General features: G+C 32.0%; 1 protein-coding gene across 1 annotated transcript; it reads left to right on the top strand.

Moving 5' to 3' along the window:
* The first annotated feature begins 7,811 nt into the window (after positions 1-7,811).
* LOC112328489 (uncharacterized mitochondrial protein AtMg00810-like) lies at positions 7,812-13,225 on the top strand. The gene is made up of 2 exons (XM_024607559.1): positions 7,812-7,893; positions 12,831-13,225. Exons 1-2 carry the CDS (start codon positions 7,812-7,814, stop codon positions 13,223-13,225), a joined length of 477 nt encoding a protein of 158 aa, XP_024463327.1.
* Positions 13,226-20,156: the final 6,931 nt, after the last annotated feature.

Raw genomic sequence — 20,156 nt, forward strand, 5'->3', positions numbered from 1 at the left:
AAGACTAAGAACCTCTAAAATATGTCGTTATAAATTTAAAAATATTAAAAAAATTTATTTATTTTTCTAGATGGAAAAATACTAAACTTGAATAAAACATTTCAGGTATTTTTTTTAAATTGAAGTATTAAAGACTCATAGCTTTTTTTAAAATAGACATGACATAGGGATAACTCCATAGAAAAAAAAGTTCAAAAAATAACGATTACTAATTTCAACGAACCCAATGATAAATAATGGAATTAAAAAATAATTTTAAAAAAAATTAATTTTTTTTTTCAAAACTTGTGACACGGATCATGAGGCTAGATTACAACATAAAAGACAAACCCTAAAAAATGATAATGTCATTCCCAACCAATCAAAATAATTAGGGATAAAAATTGAAAAAATAAATTAAAAAAGGGATCGAAAAGAAAAACATTTTAGATTTGAAAAGAATGGGGATCAAATTTGATACAAAAAGAAAATCAAATAAAATCACAAGAGATGAAATTAAAAAAAATTAAGAAAAGGTAAAAACAATAATAGAAAGAATAAAGACTAAATTTGATATAAAGATCAAATGTCAAGGGATGAGATTGAAAAAAATAATAATTCAATACAAGATTCAAGACCAAATGCATTGAAATTAAAAGAATGAAAACTTAATTTGATTCAATAAATAAATAACAATTTTTGTTTTTTGACAACGGGCAACACATTTTTCTATGGAGGAGAGAGGAAAGAGAAAGGTAAGAAAAAACAGGTGTTTGAAGCTCAACCACTGATCTTCTGGTGGCACATATCCAACCACCATGACAGGGGAGGCAAAGCGCATTGAATGTCGCTTCTAGAGGTGGCATTCAGAGTTTTTACAGTGCCATACTCACCACCCGAAGAGCAAGAACGACGCCTATTTGTTGGCACGTGCTAGACATATGCTAGCCAACTTTTTATTTAAATTAAACTTTTTTATATATTAAAAGATCCAATAACCAGAATAACAAAAAAAACTAGAAGAAAATGATGAAAGTTCCCTTGAGTTCAAAGCCAAGAAAGTTTAATTTTGAGGGGCATTTAAGTCATTGTACTATACAAAAAATTAAAAAACCTAAAAAGCCTCTTGACTAATGAAGAATGTTTTTTTTCTTTTAAGAGTAATTTATTAATTACATTTGCAACAAAGATGTAAAAATACCGTTTAAACCTGTTTATTTTTGTAATAAATAAAGGGTCCCATGAAAAAAACCTTCCTACCTCTAAGGACAAGTTAAATAAATTTTTCTTTCAAAGATAAAATATTAATTTCATTGTGTGAATACACATTAAAATATGAGTGTATACACAATGAAATGTTGAGTCCTTTTAATTTTATTTTTTTGTAATGTGTGGTACCTTTTAGTCAAAGGTTGTGGGTTTGAGTGTCGAGGGGCAAACACTTTTTGTATTGTGACATATGTCTTGTCATCTATGAAATTTTTTTAAAAAACAAAAAGGTAGTTTGTTCGTAAGATAAAAAATACAAGTCCAGGCAGCCCAGATACACAAGCCAAGTCAACATACCTGGGCTTTTGTGTACCAGGCCATGATTTTTTTAATTGATCATTTGGTTTTTTTCTTCTCATTTTTCTTTTGTTTTTTTATTCCATCATTTAATGTTAGATTTTATCTTATAGTATTGAATTGATTATAAATTAATTTTTGTATTTTTTATTATATAATAAAATAAAAATCAAATTCAACCCAGTAAAGTCTATAACCCGGATTATAAATTTGGCAGATTGACAAGGGTGAACTTCGCTTATTTCTTTTTTTTTTGTTTGATTTTTTTTCATTGAACCTGTATAGTCAACAAGGTCATGACAACTCTTTCATAATTTAATTTAAAATATAGCTAAGTAAAAAGTCGGGTCAGAATTTTCTAAATTTAAAATATTCCATACTAAAAAAATTATAATAATCTAGATATTATCTTTTTTATATTCTGAGAATTTTTAGTCTAAGCAACAGCGATAACATGTGCAATAAACTAGTCTTCATTATACATCATATAAGTTTAGTGTGTCAAAGGGTTGTCTACAAAACATAACACTTAAAACCAAACCGTGGAGAATTGGGATTTTCTTATTCTATATTCCTTTCCAATTTGAAGATGTCACACTCACTAACATAAACTACAATACCGCAATGTCATTTCTTCGACTTAGAATTGATGACACGTCTATGACCTAGGCTTTTGAAAGCTTCATTTTAACAGGACATTAGAATCGGTTTAACTTGGTAGATTTATCTAGAATCTAGCCCGATCTAAGTTTCATAATAAATAAAGGGTTGATTTGGTGTGATTTAATTAAAAACCTAAGTTAATACATGACTCGATAAAAACCTATTAACTTTAAAAAAAAATTCAAAACAATATTCTTTTTATTTTTATTTTTAAAATTAACCTAAGTAAACCTAGGTTAATTCACCTGACCTGTGACCTTGACCTTGTCTTGAATTGACCTCAAGTGGGGTTTAATAATTATGATTTGGATAAATTACTCTCCGTATTCTTTGGCTTGATTTTTTTTTTTAAAACTTTGCAAGTAATTTTGTGAATATTACACTTTATATAATCTAAACTTTGAAGGCGAGTAACACTTTACATTCTCAGGAGTCGGTGCTAGAAAAAAATAAAAAAATATTTATTTAAAAAACTATCATTATATTTGAAATAACAAGTAAAAAATCCTCAAAGCCTAAAAATAACAAAAATATCACTAAGTTCCCTTTAATAAGCATATCCATAACTCAGCGAACTTCTTCGCCATTATGGAAGGCTATTATTTCCCTCAAGGATAAGATAGTTGCAGCCTGTGGCATCCAGCATCAAGCAATTGCTTTAATGTCCACTTGGGGCCGTGGTGAACTTTCTTTCACTGCCCAATCCTATGAATTCCTGCGTATCCGGTTCCTTGGGCTAAGGTGGTATGAGAATCTTGGTCTATGCCCAGATATAACTTCATTTTATGGCTGGCGGTTGTGGGCAAGCTGCGAACTTGTGACAGGCTTCGCTTCCTGCAACTCGACTCTTTGTGTGTTTTCTGTCTGGTTGATGAAGAGTCCCACAATCATCTATTTTTCAGCTGTTCATAGACCTCTCTTCTTTGGAGGATGATAAAATCTTGGCTTCATCGGCATAAAAGAATGTCGACCATTAATAGTGCAATTCATGATCTTTCTTCTAGCAAAAACAACACTGCTAGCAGAATGCGAAGAGTCTCCCTTGGTATTCGTATCTACTTGATTTGGGAAGAGAGAAACAAGAGAGTCTTTGATAATTCTTGCAATCCAGTCCCTTTTGTTTTTCACAGATTCCAAGTTCTGTTCTACATGATTTTACACTTTCATGAATAGTTTTTTAGCTACTGGTGTCTTTTGATTGGGCAAGCTTGTTTGTATGGCTGTTGTGCATTATTTTGGAGTTTGACTGTGTTACTTGTCTTGCTTTGGTGCTGTAGCTAAGAGCTCTTTTTTGTTCTGGTTCTCGTTGTTTATATTTTTTTGTGCTATGTGTTAGGTTCGACATTTTGTCCTTAATTAGGTTCCTCATCTAACCATTGTCAGCTAATAGATTCAAGGAGTATGTTCCCTCTTTTGTAAATATTGTATATGAACCTGCTGGTTTTCCAGCCTTGTATATTTTTTGATCTGATATATATTTACTTACCTTTGATAAAAAATAATAATAATGTAACATGTAAATAGATAAGCAATCCTCAATCCACCCTGCAAGATAATTTCCTATCTGAGTTGTGGAAAGTTAGCATGTAAAATTAAAAACATTTTGCAACAATAGCTAGGAGAAAGTTTTTCACTCAATTCAAACCAAAAGTGACTTTCTAGGACAAATTATGAATATTCGATTTATTCCACCATTTATTTGTATGCCAACAATATTTGCAACAACCAAGCACTTTCTTCAGCCCTATAAATTCTAGTTATGCTTGAAATGTTAGTAGAGAAACTCACACTACACATGTTCCATATTAGAGAATAATATAAATTATATCCTGAGACCTTTCCTAACAGCTTAAGCTATTGGGTTGAGTTAGTTTTTTGACATGGTATCAGAGCCTTAATGACCAAGCGGTCACGAGTTCGAATCTCACCATCCCCATTTATTTGATAAAAATTAAGCACAAGGTAATGTGGGCCTGTGCAAGTTTCAAGCCCAAAGGGCTTTCACTTGAGGGGGTGTGTTAGAGAATAATATAAATCATATCCTGGGATCTTTCCTAACAGCTTAAGCTATTGGGTTGAGTTGGTTCTTTGACATTCCATTCATACGAGGATGAAGGTTGGGCTGACATGGAGAAGGGTGGTGGATTGTGATTGTTGGGAGTTGTGGGCAGTCTGGATTTACTTAGGTTTTCTTGTTATTCATGAAGATTCATTGCTAAGGTTTGGATCTGCTGGGTTTTCTTGTTTTTTTTTTTTTGTTTTCTTGATAACTAATTGTTGATTTCTTACATTCAAAGGGGGAGAGTGAGAGATACTTTTGTTTTTGTTTTGTGTAGGCACATTCATTGGAGATGTCATGATATAATTTTCGATTTCTTCAAAATTATCTTTTTTCTTTTAAAATTCATAATAATAATAATAATAATAATAATAATAATAATAATAAGAGACTAACAACTTGACAAGAGCAGATTGAGAAGGGTTTCAAATGCATGAAAGAATGAAGCTGGAGTTTTGGACAAAATTAAGAGTCTAATTGTATCCCAATATATGCAAGACTGAAAAGACAATGAAGATTCAAGGTAAAATTAAATGATTATTAGACGAATCTGCAAAAAAAATTAAATATGAGGACTTAATAGGTCAATTTGATTTAATCATGGATCCAATTAAAGGTTTAATTATGTCTAAGAATTAATTTAGATCAAATCAAAAGATTTAATTAGGTGCAATGACTTAATTATATTTTTAATAGGGCAAATTAATTTTTATTAGGGACTTAATTTGTGAAAAAATAAGTTTGGAGGTCTGATTTAGTCTAAATTGAGAAGATTGAATTTTTAGAGGACCATATTTAATTCCTATAAAATCAATTAGGTGTAATCAATGATATAATTACAAGAAATCAAAGTTTGAGGATTAATTAAATGTCAAGTTGAAAAAAATTCAAAAAACACAATGAAGTTAGGGGACATTTTCAAAACTTTGCAGGTGTGAAATTGAATTAATTTTTAAAATTAAAATTTAATTAAGGATGGAATTAAATAAATTAAAAGATTAAAGACTAAAATAAATTTTTTTTAAAAAATTTAATTCAAATCTAAAGCGATAAAATAATATTTTTTTATTTAAATAAAAGGACACGTAATATTAATAATAATAAAAATATATAAAAAACAATATTGTTTAAGGAGGTATGATGAATTGTCTTCAACCTCTCCGTGAGAAATAACAAATAGGTGCTGATATTTCATAATTTTTGCAGGATTTAAAACTCTTTTCTCTCTCCTTTACACAAGACAAAAAAATACTCCCATCACACGCTGTCACTTATACTCTTGCCTATAAAAAATAGCCTATTTTACAGCATTGAACATGCAGCTACATGGAGCCAAAAACCCATTATCGAACTATTTTCATGTCACTATTCCTGTACTATGGTAACATCAAGGGAGGAGATGCAATGGGGATATATTAACGGCTGAAACGGGAAGTGAGGATTTTCCAAGACCGCTATAAAAAGAGAAGAAAATAAAATGGGGGAGCTTTTCTCTGGCATCAATTTTCTTTGGTCCAGAAAATAAAAAACACCATTAAAGAGACCCTCAACCTCTCATCTCACCATGAGCCTTCATTCCTCCATTGAAGCAACTTCCTGTTAGCTTTCTGTACCAACAACTTCTTCTCTATGGTCTAACACTGTGAACAACAAGTCTTCAGCTCAACATCGTGCTCCAGCTGCAACTCATCTCTTCTTTTTTTCTAGTAGAGCAACACTAGAATCACAAGGTAGCACAGATCCACTCCACATAGCAGCAGTTTAGTTGGAGCTCCAAAAGCAATAATAGTTGTTCTCAATCACACCATTAACAGCAATAACAGTAGAAGATCTTCCTCTAGTAGCAGCTCTACACCAACGTTGTGGACGAGAGCTACATCAGCAAAGTCTTCAGCAGCCCCACTGTGACCTCCTGTTCCAGCCATGAACGACAGCAACGACACCGTGAGCAGTGGAGAGCACCATGCCAGTAGCTTCTCTCTTGACTGAACCACCAACGTTGCCAGCAAGAAGGCCAGACCACCAGTTCCAGCGATATCTTGTCCAACAGCTCTCTTCTTTCCCAGCAGTGACAACACCGTGGACAGCATCTTGACCCATCTCCTTAAATAGCAGTATAGCACCTGAGCAGCGGCAGTATTTTGAAAGAGGAGCCCCACCGTGCACTTACGATTATGAAAAATAGAGGAACCGGGTCTCCGGTTGACAACTAATCAATTTACTGGAATAAGTTGAATTGATTGACCAGTTTAGAAATAGTCGATTGATTCATTCAGCATAATACAATTCATATTAGAATTAGAATAATATATATTAGTTTAATTCTTTGATTTTCTAAGACTTTATATCTATAAAAAAAACTTGTAATTCAGCATTATGAATAAACACAAAAAAAAAAGAGAATATATAAGAGAATTTAGAGAGAAACACTTGATAAAAGTATACCTTCCTATCAATCTTTTTCTTCTTGATTTTTGACTTTGCATTACTATTTTTGATCTTCTATAACACTCATCCTTCTTCCAACAAGAGGTATCGGAGCTTAGGTTTGATTATTTGATATGACTAATCCAAACTTCCCACTTCAATGTCCTAGGTTGACAAATGACAACTATGAAACTTAATGTATTTGAGTAAAAGTTTGGTTAAGTTCCCAAGATGTATGGAAGACAATTGAAAAAGGCTTTGAGAAACTTATAGATGGAGCAACATTGACTTCAGCCCAAATGAAGGCCATGCAAAAGGCACAAAAAAAGGATCAACAAGCACTAACAATCATCCACCAATATTTGGATGATGCCACTTTTGAGATAGTGGCCAATGCAACCACTGCCAAGCAACCATGAAAAGTTTTGCTAGAATCAAACCAAGAAGCTGACAATGTGAGAAAGGTATGTTTATAAAAGCTACGTTTATAAAAGCTACATGGTTGCTTTGAAAAGTTTTACATGCTTAAATCAGAGAACATGTCAAAATACTTTGCAAGGGTATTGGCCATATATAATCAAATGAAAAGATATGAGGAGAAGATGAAAGATACATATATGGTAGAGAAGATCTTATGCTCACTGCAAAAGAAGTTCCATTATGTGGTGGTTGCGATAGAAGAGTCGCAAAATATAGATGTTCTTTTAATCCTAGGTCTCATGGAAAAATTACAAGCCCATGAGAAAAGAGTCAATAAGATTCAAGAGGATGTGAGTGCAGAAGCACTTTTTACAAATCAAGATGGTTATGGATATTCTTAAAGGAGTAGAGGACATAGACTAAATAAATAAAGAGGAGGTTGTGACAGTCTCAACAGGTCAATCGGTCGACCGCATAAAGTAAACTGGTCGACTGGTTACATTGATAGTGGCATCTGAAATCCAGGTCTGACAAATCAAAAGTTAAATGCTATAATTGTCAAAAGGTAGGTCATTATGCTAGGGATTGTTGGAGTCCAACCAAGAAGGTTGAAGATAACACAAATCTAGTGATATAAGAGGAGAAGGAAGCCACCTTATTACTAGTGCATGATATGATAATGCAAGACAAAGAGAACATGTGGTATCTAGACAATGAAGCCAACAACCACATATGTGAAGACAAAGACAAGTTCATAGAGCTTGATGAAGTAATTAGAGGTAATGTCACCTTTACGGATCATTCAAAAGTTGTCATCAAAGGAAAATGTACGATTTTGATTAAATTGAAAGATAGAAGTCATCAATTTATTGGTGATGTCTATTATATACTAACAAAGAAAAGCAACATATTAAGCTTAGGATAATTATTGAAGAAAGGATATGAGATTAAAATGAAAAATCATATTTTGACATTACTTAACACTAAAGGAGCTATAATTGCGAAGTAGTCATGATAAAGAATAGAATGTTCTTGCTAAACATAGAGACAAATGTGCCTAAATGCATGTGTGAAGGATGAGACTTGGCTTTGGCATATGAGACTTGGGCATGTAAACTTTGATAGCTTGAAGATGATGGCACAAAAGGAGATGTTGAAGGGTTTGCCATCCATTATACATCCAAATAAGTTGTGTGAAGGATATTTAGCGGGCAAACAATTTTGTAAGAGCTTTCTAAAAGAGTCCACATCAAGAGCAAGTTAACCCCCACAAGAAATACATGTTAATATTTGTGGTCCTATCAAACCATGTTTGTTTGGTAAAAAAATTGTAATTTCTACTTTTTATTGATGATTATAGTAGAAAAACTTGGGTATACTTCTTAACAAAAAAAGTCTAATATGTTTAGTTGTTTTAAGAAGTTTAAGGCATTAGTTGAAAAAAAAAGTTATTCTATAAAATCATTTAGGATAGATAAGGGGGTGAATTTTGTTCTAATGATTTTAATGAGTTTTGTGAAGATTATGGTATAACGAGACTTCTAACGGTGCCTAGATCCCCACAACAAAATAACATGGTGGAGAGAAAAAATAAAAGCATACTTAACATGGCAAGAAACATACTCAAAACCAAGAAGATGCCTAAAGAGTTTTGAGTCAAAGTTGCAGATTGTGCTATCTACTTGTCAAATAGGTGTCCTACTAAAGGCTTAAATGACATGACTCCATAAGAAGCACGGAGTGGAAGAAAACCAAATGTCTCTCACTTGAAAAGTTTTAGGAACATTGACTATGTGCATGTAGATTATCAAATAAGGACCAAGTTAGATGATAAGAGCAAAAAAATGATCTTTATGGGCTATTATCAAAAGTCCAAAAGATACAATATAAAACCTCACAAAAATTTAGTCCTTGGCTAACCAATTTTAGGTAGAATTGAGAGATATAAACCGACCAACCTTAGAGAAAAAACATGGAGGAGGAAGGCCGACCTATCCTATGGGAGAATGGGAATAGAAACCAACCTAAAAAAACCCTAAAAAAGAGATAGGAATAACCTTATCCAACACCCAAACACCCAACCTCATTTAAAAGGGGGTATAAATACAAGGAGGAGAGAGGGAAGGTGACCCTTCCTCTTCCCAAAGACCGGTTACAACAGTTGCATGTGTCCAGCTGCATGCTTTTGCTCCTCTACCTCTTCTCCAAAGAAAACCAAACCCAGTCCAGCTGCATGTTCCCTTCATTGATTGTGTGAGTAAAAGGAGAGCTAGAGAGTAAGGTTAATGGCTGAAACCATGGAAGAGAGGGGGTGTAACTGATCGGCTGAACAATATAAGAAAGGAAGAAGAAAACCGAATAGAAGAAGAAAAGATACCATCGAAATCTACACTAGGAGCCTGTTAAAAATATGAGGTAAGGTTAACTTCATCTTTTGACTAAGGAATACCTCACAGTTTGGACAAGGAGAAAAGGGGGGCAAACCTAGATTTAGGAGATAAATGTTCTTGCACTTTAGCTCAAGAACTTGTAACCAAGGAGAAATAAAAGAGACCAAGATAAAACATTAAGGAAGAAAAGACTCATTTATAGACCATTTTTCAAAAAAGAAACATGATTGAAATTAAATGTCGAAACATGTGGAAGGGCCGACCAAGATGAAGGAATGATTAAATTCTGTATGAGATGAAGTAATTCATGAATGATGATGATTTTATTAGATTCATAGGGACAAATTGAAGCTAAAACATAATTTAAATTAATGGCTATGTCTGAATTCTCATAAATAATTGATGTAATTGTATGATATATGAAATGAAATGATGAAAATGATTGGTTGATGATCTTGTAAGATGTCTAGGGATATATTTGAACCAAAAATAGAATTATACAAGTGACAATGATGAAATTTCTGCATACTTGGTTGATGAAGTGATATGGAAATGTGTTGGAATGATGTGAGTGCAAATTTATGTTGTTATTAAACTTTGAGAAACAAGCTGCAACATGAACAAGAATTTCACTAGATAATACTTATGTTTTGTTGAGATGATGAATGGACATGTATGGGTGTGAATAAAGAGAATAGATATGTGTTTGTGAATTATGGTTGTGAGCATACTTATTATAAAACATGAAGAATTACATGTACTAATTTGGGAATAATGGGTAGCAATGTTTTCGGTCAAGGGGGGGAAGTAAGCCATATGCGTTGACGATTTCAACATCAGCTATGAAACTGTGTTGCATTGATGATTTTTTAGTCGGGAGCGACTCAGTTTTCGTCAATGATTTCTGAGTTAGCCGTAAACCATATGCGTTGACGATTTCAACGTCAATTATGAAACTGTGTTGCATTGATGATTTATGAGTCGGCAGCGACTCAGTTTTCATCAATGATTTCTAAAGTTTGCAGTAGCCTATATGCACTGGCAATTGCTGCTGAATTATGTGTCAACAACGAACCAGTTTTCGCTGTCAAATTTTGTTTCACCAACGAATCGGTTTTCGCTGCCAGATTCTGTGTCGGCAGCGAACTGATTTTCGCTGCCAAATTCTGTGTCGGCAGCGAACCATCTTTCACTGTCGATGTTCTGCGACAAACCTCCATAACAAAATTGACTTAAATGCTTGTAACGATTTCATGGTATAATTGTGTAATATGTGGAACACTTGAATGTGAACATGTGTATTCTTGAAATATGTATGGTGATGAGTTATGTGATTATTGAATACAAATATGCTAATTTGTGATCATTAATATGTTAGGTGGTACGACTAGGATCGATCTTCCAACCAGGCAAGGACACCCCACAGGGAGAACAGGTAGGTGGTCTTCACCTTCCTCTTATATAATGCTAATCTATGAAAAAAAATTTATTACGAATGACATAATATCGCGTTAGTATGAAAACCAAGTCGTCAAGGAATTGCTTGTCTTGTGATTAATGATTTGCTTCGGCTAATGGCATCCTAAATGGATGGTCGGGATGAATAATTGATTAGCTTCGGCTAATGGCATCCTAAGTGGATGACCGAGATGAATAGATGATTAGTTTTGGCTAATGGCATCCGAAGTGGATGGCCGGGTTGTAATTGATGATTAGTTTCAGCTAAAGTCGTCCTGAGAGGATGGCCGAAGTTGAAAGTTATAAGTTGGTTCCAAGAATTGATGCGCTCATGTGTACTACGTTTTGTATGTACCAAGTATATGAAAGAACTATGATTATGATGCTTTAAATAGAAAGTAAGGATAATGCTTTCCTTTAACTACTTATTTGCTTATCATTAATTATTTATAATTCTTGTAAATATTTGTACTACAGCAGGGACATCACACCAACAAGGTGTCTACAAACCCATTTCACGGGACCCTACTTTTGCAAAGAACATGTAGTCGTATTTTAGATCATGATGTATTTTGTATAAACAAAATGTAATAATTGTATAACTGTTATTTGATACTTTCATTTAAACTCGTAATGACTATTTTTAGTATAGGAATGCAAACTTGTAACTATGTACATATATTATAATGTAGACTTGTAATTAATTATGCAAATGTGATGTTATGTGTATCTGTTAGAACTACTTTTTATGAATATTGTTCGATGTTATTGCATATGGATTGTGCCTCGATAATGAGTGGAAATTGGTTTATTAATTTTTGGAATGATATGGTGGTGAACAACAAAACATTTACTATTGTTTTGGCTTTGAAAAAACCGAGTTGTTACATACAAGCCTTACAACCCTAATGAAAAAAAGATGGTGAGTAGTAGAGATGTTGAGTTCGATAAAGAAGGAGCATAGGATTAGAAGGTAGATGATGGTGAGAAACATGACTTCCTACCGATTATTGATGAAGAGGATGAAATATATGAAGATCATCAAGAAGATATAGTTACACCTCTACAAACATTAATGACCTCAAATTTCTTCTCTTTCTTCTTCTTCTTCTTCTTCTTCTTCTTTTTCTTCTAATGGAAGCTCATGTAGTGGCACTCCACCATGTCCACTAAGAAAGATGAAAAGCCTTGATGACTTGTATGAGGTAACTAATTCTATTGATGATGATGTAACACTATATTGTCATCTTGCTACATGTGATCCTATAGTGTTTGAAGAAGCAATAAAGGATGCAAAATGAAGAATTGTTATGGATGAGGAGATTGTATCAATTAAGAAGAATGACACATGGAGATTGGTTCCTAAACCAAATAAAAAGAAGCCAATAGGTTTCAAGTAGATCTATAAAGAGAAGAAAAATGCCAAATGAGAGGTGGAGAGATACAAGACAAAGTTAGTGGAAAACGGATATAGCCAAAAGCATGAGATTAACTATGATGAGGTTTTTACTAACATTGCTAGATTGGAGACCATTTAATTAATTATTTCCACCACTAACTAACATAGATGGAGAATCTATCAAATGGATGTCAAATCAGCCTTTATTAATAGTTTTCTTGAAGAGGAGGTATACATTGAGCAACCTATGAGATATGAGATAAAGGGACATAAAGACAAGGTATTAAAGTTGAACAAAACCTTGTATGGATTGAAGCAATCCCTAAGGGCTTGGTATAGTCGCATTGATGACTATTTCTTAAAAAATAGATTTGTTAAATGCCCTATAAATATGATATCTATATAAAGATCAAAGAGAGTGGTGATGCTCTTATTATATGTTTGTATGTGGATGATTTGATCTTTATAGGAAATAATCCAAAGATGTTTGAAGACTTCAAGCAAGCAATGATCAAGGAGTTTGAGATGATGAATATTGGTTTTATGTTCTACTACTTAGGGAGTGAGATCAAACAAGAAGAAGATGGAATCTTTGTAAGTCAAGAGAAGTTTGCAAGGGATGTTCTCATGAAGTTCAAGATGGAGGATTGTATAAGAGTAAATACTCCAGTTGAGTGTGGAGTAAAGATGTCAAAGAATGATGAAGGAGAGAAGATAAGCTCTATAACATTCAAGAGCTTAGTTGGGAGTTTGAGATATTTGACATACACTCGTGTGGACATTCTTTTTGGCGTAGGACTTGTGAGTAGATTTATGAAGACACCAGTTATGACACACTTCAAAGCATTGAAGCGAATTCTTTGATATATCAAAGGTACTGTTGATTTTGGCTTTTTCTATGGTTATTCTTATAGCTTTGAACTTGGGGATCATAGTGATAGTAATTGGGCTGGAGATATGGATGATAGAAAGAGCACTAAATATATTTTTTTTCTATATGGAAGACACAACATTAATATGGAGTTTAAAGAAGCAATCCATAATCACTTTGTCAACATGTGAAGCTAAATATGTAGTGACTACATCATGTGTTTGTCATTCAGCTAATGAGATTATTTAATGAATTATGAATGCCACAAAAGAAGCCTACTGCAATTTTTGTGGACTCATTAACCATTGCATTAGCAAAGAATCCAATATTTCATGATAGAAGTAAGTATATTGACACAAAATTTCATTAATTACGAGATTGCATTGCAAACTAGAAAGTTGAAGTCAAGTATGTGAAGATACAAAACCAAGTTGTGGATATATTCACAAAGCTATTCAAATATGATGTTTTTATCGAGATGAGTTTAAGTTCAAAACCCATTTTACTTAGTCCTTTTCTCTCTAAAAAATGATAATCAATTTTGATCAATACCAGAACAAATTCCCTTTATAATCAGCTTTGATTACCTATCATAATACTATAATTAATCTTGATAGTTTTGATTTTAAAGAGCTCGATAAATTATCCAAAACTATCTAGGTTTATGAAGAATCGATTCTGAAAAAATATAACTAAAGAAACTGATCAGACTTAATCCGTGGGTTAGACAAGATAATCTTTTATGGACTAGACCCGAGACTAAAATTAAGTTAGCAAAAAATAATTTTTTATAGTTCAAAAAATTATTTTACTTAAACCTAGACATCATTTATTAATTAAACCCAAGCCTAAAATTAAGTTAGAAAAAAAAAATCTTTTATAGCCCAAAGAGTTATTTTACTCAGACCTCAACTCAAGTCTTGTCATGCGTGTGTGGATTTAAACTCAAAGCCATAAATAATTAATTATGGTTAATCTTTTTGCTTATGTCATCTACTCTCTAAGAACTGATAAGAACTAGTTATGATTAATCTTTGATTACCTGCTATGATGCCATAATTAATCTTGATAGTTTTGGTCTTAAGAACTGCAGAAACTATAAAAAAACTATCCAAGTTTATAAAGAATCAGTTCTGGAAAAATAAAACTGAAGAAACTGGTTAGACTTAATCTAGGGGCTGAATAAGATAATCCTTTATGAATTAGACCCAAACTGAAAATTAAGTTAGTAAAAAATAATCTTTTATAGTTCAAAACATTATTTTAGCCAAATCCAGACCCTCATTTATAGACTAGTCGCAAGCCCAAAATTAAGTTATCAAAAATTATTTTACCTAGACCTGACCCAAGCTAGGCCATGTGCGTGCATGAGTTTAAGCCCAAAGACATAAATGATCAATTCTTATTAATTGTTTTTTCTTAGGCCCTCTCCTTTCTAAAAACTAATAAGAATTAACATCATAATAAATTTCATCCATAATCAGCTTTTTTAGAGAGCTTTGAGTTTTTTCAAAAACATATAAATAAAGAGCTTTGAAATCAATTCTTTATTTACTCATAATTTACTTTAATCATGTTAGTATTTAATGTTAAAAAGCTCATGTTACATGTTAAATTTCAATAAAATTGTAACCCAAAAAGTGAGTGTATTTCATTTTTAATTTGATATCAAATATACTCATTAATCATATTTTAAAAAAAATCCCAAGAGAATTAATAAGATGAAAAATTTACTCATTTATTATACATGTTAATTTTTTTTTGTTTTATCATAAAAAAAAAATACTTAGATCAACGTTTATATCAATTTAAACGGTGTAATTAAAGTAATATTAACTTATGGTTGGGAGTGCAGTGCTTCTAGTGCATTCAAAGCACTATGATTCAAGTGATTTTAACAGGAACAAAATGTTGGTCGGGCAGGGATCTTCAAGTTTGTCTACTAATACCATTTTATGATGGGTTTCACAACCTATGGAATTTTGCTAGAATTAGCTTAACCCGTTAAGGTTTTACCAGTTTGGTCAATACAACTATAGAGAATAAACTAGAACTCCTACTTAAAAATAAATTATTAAAAATAAAAATAAAATTTATCTCCCTCTCTCCTTGTAAAAAAATGATAATAAATAAAAAAATACAATAGAAACCCCCATTCTCTCATAGGACCGACCATAGTTATAAAACTCATGAATTGAATCGAGTCATAGATTGATCCGGGTTGGAAAAAAAAACATGAATGACTTAATTAAAAACTCAGATTGACCCCTATTAACTCGATGAAAACTTGCCCTCAACCTATTAGTTTTTTTTTTTTAAAAAAAGTTGTTTTCTATTTTCTCCACATTAAAGGATTGTGAATCTTTATTGTGTTTTAGTATTTTATGCTTCTTTTTGTTCCTCTACTTTTGTTCTAAAATGTGTCTTTTAATGTAATATATTGTTTTTTTTTTTATCAATATTTGTTTTTAAAGTTCGTTGTTGCCTTTCGATGTTTTAGATGATTTTCCTGTATGCTTTGTTGTTCATTGCTTCTCTAGGTTGTTTTTATTTGGTGAGAGTTTGTTTGTTGTTGGTGAATGCATATTAAGTTACTTGGTTGGACCTGATATTTAGAGGGTGTTTGAGAGTGTGTCAATGATTATTTTTTTAAAGTGTTTTTCGCTCGAAAATGCATTAAAATAATATTTTTATTTTTTAAAAATTATTTTTAATATCAGCATATCAAAATGATTTGAAAACATAAAAAAAATAATTTTAAAAAAATAATTTTAAAACATAAAAATAAATAAGTTATTATTATTATATTCACTTGTTTGGTTTTGGCTTTGTTAAAATTTATGCTGACACACGGCTTGCCTCTGCGCTATTTTTTTTTGTAGTTATGCTGCTTGATTTCAATTGTTTTGCTGGTGGAACTTCTTATTTATCACATCACTCTTCTTTCATTATCTGTTGATACCTTTTTCCCTTATATATATATATATATATATATATATATATATATATATATAAAAGAAAAAAATTAATGTGTTCTCTTCAAGAGAGCGCATTGTCGATGCTAGGCATTGGCTATGTTCTATTCTTTTATTTTTGTCATTCCGCTTGTATTAGGTCATATATCACCCTTAAAAGTTGCTTTCTTTTGTAACTCCTTTCTCTATGCCACTTAGAGGTGGCTTCGTTAAAGGACAATATTCCCAGCACTAGTTCTTAGAGAAGCATGACTTTCTACTTTGGATTTTACTTAAGTTGAAGTCTTGCAATGTTTCATATTCTTATTTTATTTTTTACAATTGCACTTTCAGCTTGCTACTTGTTCTTGTTTGGGGGTCTTGGTTTGCTGTCGTGTTTTTGTTCTATTCATTAGTGCTCTATTTTAGCTTTTTCAGTTTTTTTTTTTTTTTGATTTCTATTGAATCTTCAATTGAAGTTTTCCCCCTTCCTTATCTTGCCTTTTTACTGCCTTCCTTTTCTGATTGTGATTTCCAGTATCTTCTTTTTCTCGTGTGTCATTGTGCTATTTCCAAGTCATGATTAGTTGTTTCATTTCTTTTTTCACTTTCCTTTATTTAGCTCAGCCATGACCAATACAAGTAAGGAATGTGATTGAGCATTATGGATTTAGTGTTAACGATGGGGGTGATTTCAAAGGAAGAAGCTTGCAGCGCGCCTTTCCAGCGAGCACGCCTTCCCCGCCCTTGGAATCAACCGTCTTTGAGGAGAAATCCTTTCCTGAAGTTCAACAAGCTATTCGATTAGGGTAAGATAAGAAAGCTATAGGGTTTGGCATCTAAAGAGAGATCTGCACATGGTGCTTTCCTTCTTTCCATCGTTACGCAACTCACAATTAAAATTGAGATCTGATTCTAGAAAGCTGAAAGAGATCTGATAGGAGTGACACAATAAAAACCTGTTCTAAGACACAAGCACTATTGAAATGAAATCGAATGACATCACAAAGCCAGTTAATCTTTAATAAGTCAGATTCAATTCGTTCAAGAAACTTTCTCACATGTTAAAATTAAAAAGTTCAGAAGTATTATTCATCAATGACTGTCGAAATTTAGGCTTACATGTGCTTAAATAGTTCTGAAAAATTAACTCTAATGGATCTACCATTATGGACTGAATTGATCCACATACAAAAACTGATCCAAAACCTTTACTAGTAAGCTCAAATTTTGATCCAAATAAGCTTTAAGTTGTAGCTAACAAAATAAAAATAAAGCTTATAAGTCTTAAGTCTTTATCTACCATGAGATGAGAATAAAAAAAGAAAACATTGTAGGTCTGATACAAGACTTATTTATAGCCTATAATGTTGCTTACTAATCTTAGGAACTAAAGGAGAAGTTGTCGCCCCTTTGATTTCTAAGTTAGAATAGGATTCTGATCTCAACCTTATATTTATCATTTTTTTAGAAGGATAAGGAAGCTGTTTTAAATGCTCCTCTTTGCCACCTCTTGGTATTCCCATTTAGTGCTTTTAAAGTAGGCCTACTATTGTTTTAGTTTGTTTTCCATTTTTTCCTCTTGCTAGAAGCAACTGCTTCTTTTTCACTGATGTTGGTTTCTTCTTCTTACATTCATTTGGTAGATGCAATCTAGAATTTCATTATTTTATCTATCTTGCTTGTGGTTTGACTACTATGTTTGTGTTGGTTTTAACTTCCTCCATGCATGATTTTTCATTTTCCATTCCCTTTTTTTTTTGTCCTGACTGTTTTTTGCCCATATGGAACTGCCTTTTGTTTGATTGAACTTTCTTTTTTGTTAGCTGTGTCTTACAATATAATTGCTTTTGCATTACCTTGCCACATTTCATTTCCTTCGCTTGCAAATGCATCCATTTTTATTTTTTCATTATATATATTGGTATTTATAAGTCGTTCATTAATGCTTCTATCTTTTTTTTTGTATGCATCGATTCTTTTTTGTTTTGTTTTGTTTTCATAACATCTTAGCTAGAGGTTTGTTGCTCCTTTTCTGGTTGAATTTCATGTTAAACGAGTTAGCTAGCTTTGCTTTGTTTTTTATGCTTTTGTTAGTTATCTGCTAGTAAATTAACATGCCTATTTTTCTTATGATCCCGATGGAATTACATTGCTTTCATAAGGTTGGTTTTGACTTATCAATGACCCTTTCCATCTCCAACTTTGATCTCTATGTATTAAGAGTCTGTTTGAGATTGTAGTAACGGTTGCAGTTCAAAATATTTTTCATTTAGAAATGCATCAAAATAGTATTTTTTTTATTTTTCAAAAATTATTTTTGAAATCAACACATTAAAACGATCTGAAAATATAAAAAAAAATAATTTAAAAAAACACGAGCATTCCCAAACAGTCTCTAAGTTGATAGTTTGTATTTTGTTATGATATGGTATTTGTAATCACTTGTGTTTATCTATGTTGGCGAAGTCCATCTTTTATTTATTTATTTATGACAGATCTTTGTTGTTGGTGTTTTTTATCTTCTTTTTTTAAAAAAAAAAATTTATGCTTCTCGAGTTTGTGTATCGTTGCAGTTGTTTCTACCTTAAACTAGCTTTTCTTGGGCTTGGCGCTGCTTCTCACTGGTAATTCTGAATGACCTTCCTCTTCTTTCCCATTTCTGCTTGTGAATTTTTTTTTTGTTTAGAGTTCTAGCCTGCCATGGGATTAATCCATTTTTTTGGTCTTTTATTGCCAATTATTTTCAAGGATTGCTCATTTCCTCTTTTTCCTTTTTTCATCTACCTTCCTTATTTTAAGGTTTGGAGCTTTATTGCAGCCACCCTTCAAATTTGGGAGGAAGGATTTTATGCTCTTTCTTTGCTTTTTTGTGTTTCTATAAATCTACGCAGTCTTTCCTTCACTACATTATTGAGTTCCTAACTAGGTGTTTCATTAACTTATATTTTATTCTTGGAGGGGGGATTTTTTATTAGGTTTGGTTTTTTATAAAAATAAAACAACCGAACCAGAATTTTTTTTATAAATATTCAGAACCAAACTGTACTAAAAACCAGTCCAAACCAACTGATTTTGATTGGGTTCAATTTAGATTTTAAAAAGAAAACCTACAAAACTTTTGGGATTTTTTTGGTTTTTAAGGCTTTTATAGCCAAATTAAGTTGTACTATTTGTACAATCCAAAAAATAGTGAATTAGAAACTTTGATGGATTAATTTTCAAAATTCAAACCACATTCATTTTAAATTAGGTTTCATGGAGGGAGTTCGACAATGATTGATATATGAGAATTTGAGGTGTTGTGTTCAACTAAGAAGGTGGAAAAGAATAGCTGGAGGTTGTGTTGTTGGGTTTCGTGAAGAGAGATCGATAAAGAGTAGGAGATCAGAAGTGATAAAGATCAAGGAGATCAATAAAAACAACTCCTTAACAGTTTCTGCAACTCCTATCTACAAGGTTATTTTTTTAGCAGTCAAGATATAAATATTATTTTACTATGCAAATAAAAAAAAAAAAAAAAAAACCCTAACAAAATACTTTTTTTTTCTCTCTTCTATTTCAAGGGCAAAAGAGTATTTTTGTTGTGCATTTTCAAAGTTGATCGATAAAATTGACCATGTTCAATCCACAAATGATATTTGAATCCCTTTAAAAAGATGATTTTACACTCAATATCAAAGCAATTATTAAGAGCAATAAAGGGTAAAATAGTCATTATAGTACTTACATCCACAATAATTCTCTACTTCAAAAACGAGTGAGTTCTTTTAATTTTTTTTAATTAACTCTTTTTTTTTGTTTATCATTATTATTATTTGTTTTGTTAGGTTGTCAGGATCCGTAGATGCCTAGCCTTTCCCAACATGTCAGTTTTTTTGTTTTTTTAACGCTACCAATCTATGGAAGCTTATGCATATATATGATGTACCTTAGTCTATGATACATCAAAATAGTACATCAGTTCCCA

Source organism: Populus trichocarpa, chromosome 8, assembly GCF_000002775.5.
Source record: "Populus trichocarpa isolate Nisqually-1 chromosome 8, P.trichocarpa_v4.1, whole genome shotgun sequence".
NCBI classification, from domain to species: Eukaryota; Viridiplantae; Streptophyta; class Magnoliopsida; order Malpighiales; family Salicaceae; genus Populus; species Populus trichocarpa.

Coding starts and splice junctions, on each gene's coding strand:
- LOC112328489 (XM_024607559.1), top strand. CDS start 7,812: ATGTGGTATCTAGACAATGAAGCCAACAACCACATATGTGAAGACAAA. Junction 7,894..12,830: donor GCTTGATGAAGTAATTAGAG/GTAATGTCACCT, acceptor TGATCTTTATAG/GAAATAATCCAAAGATGTTT.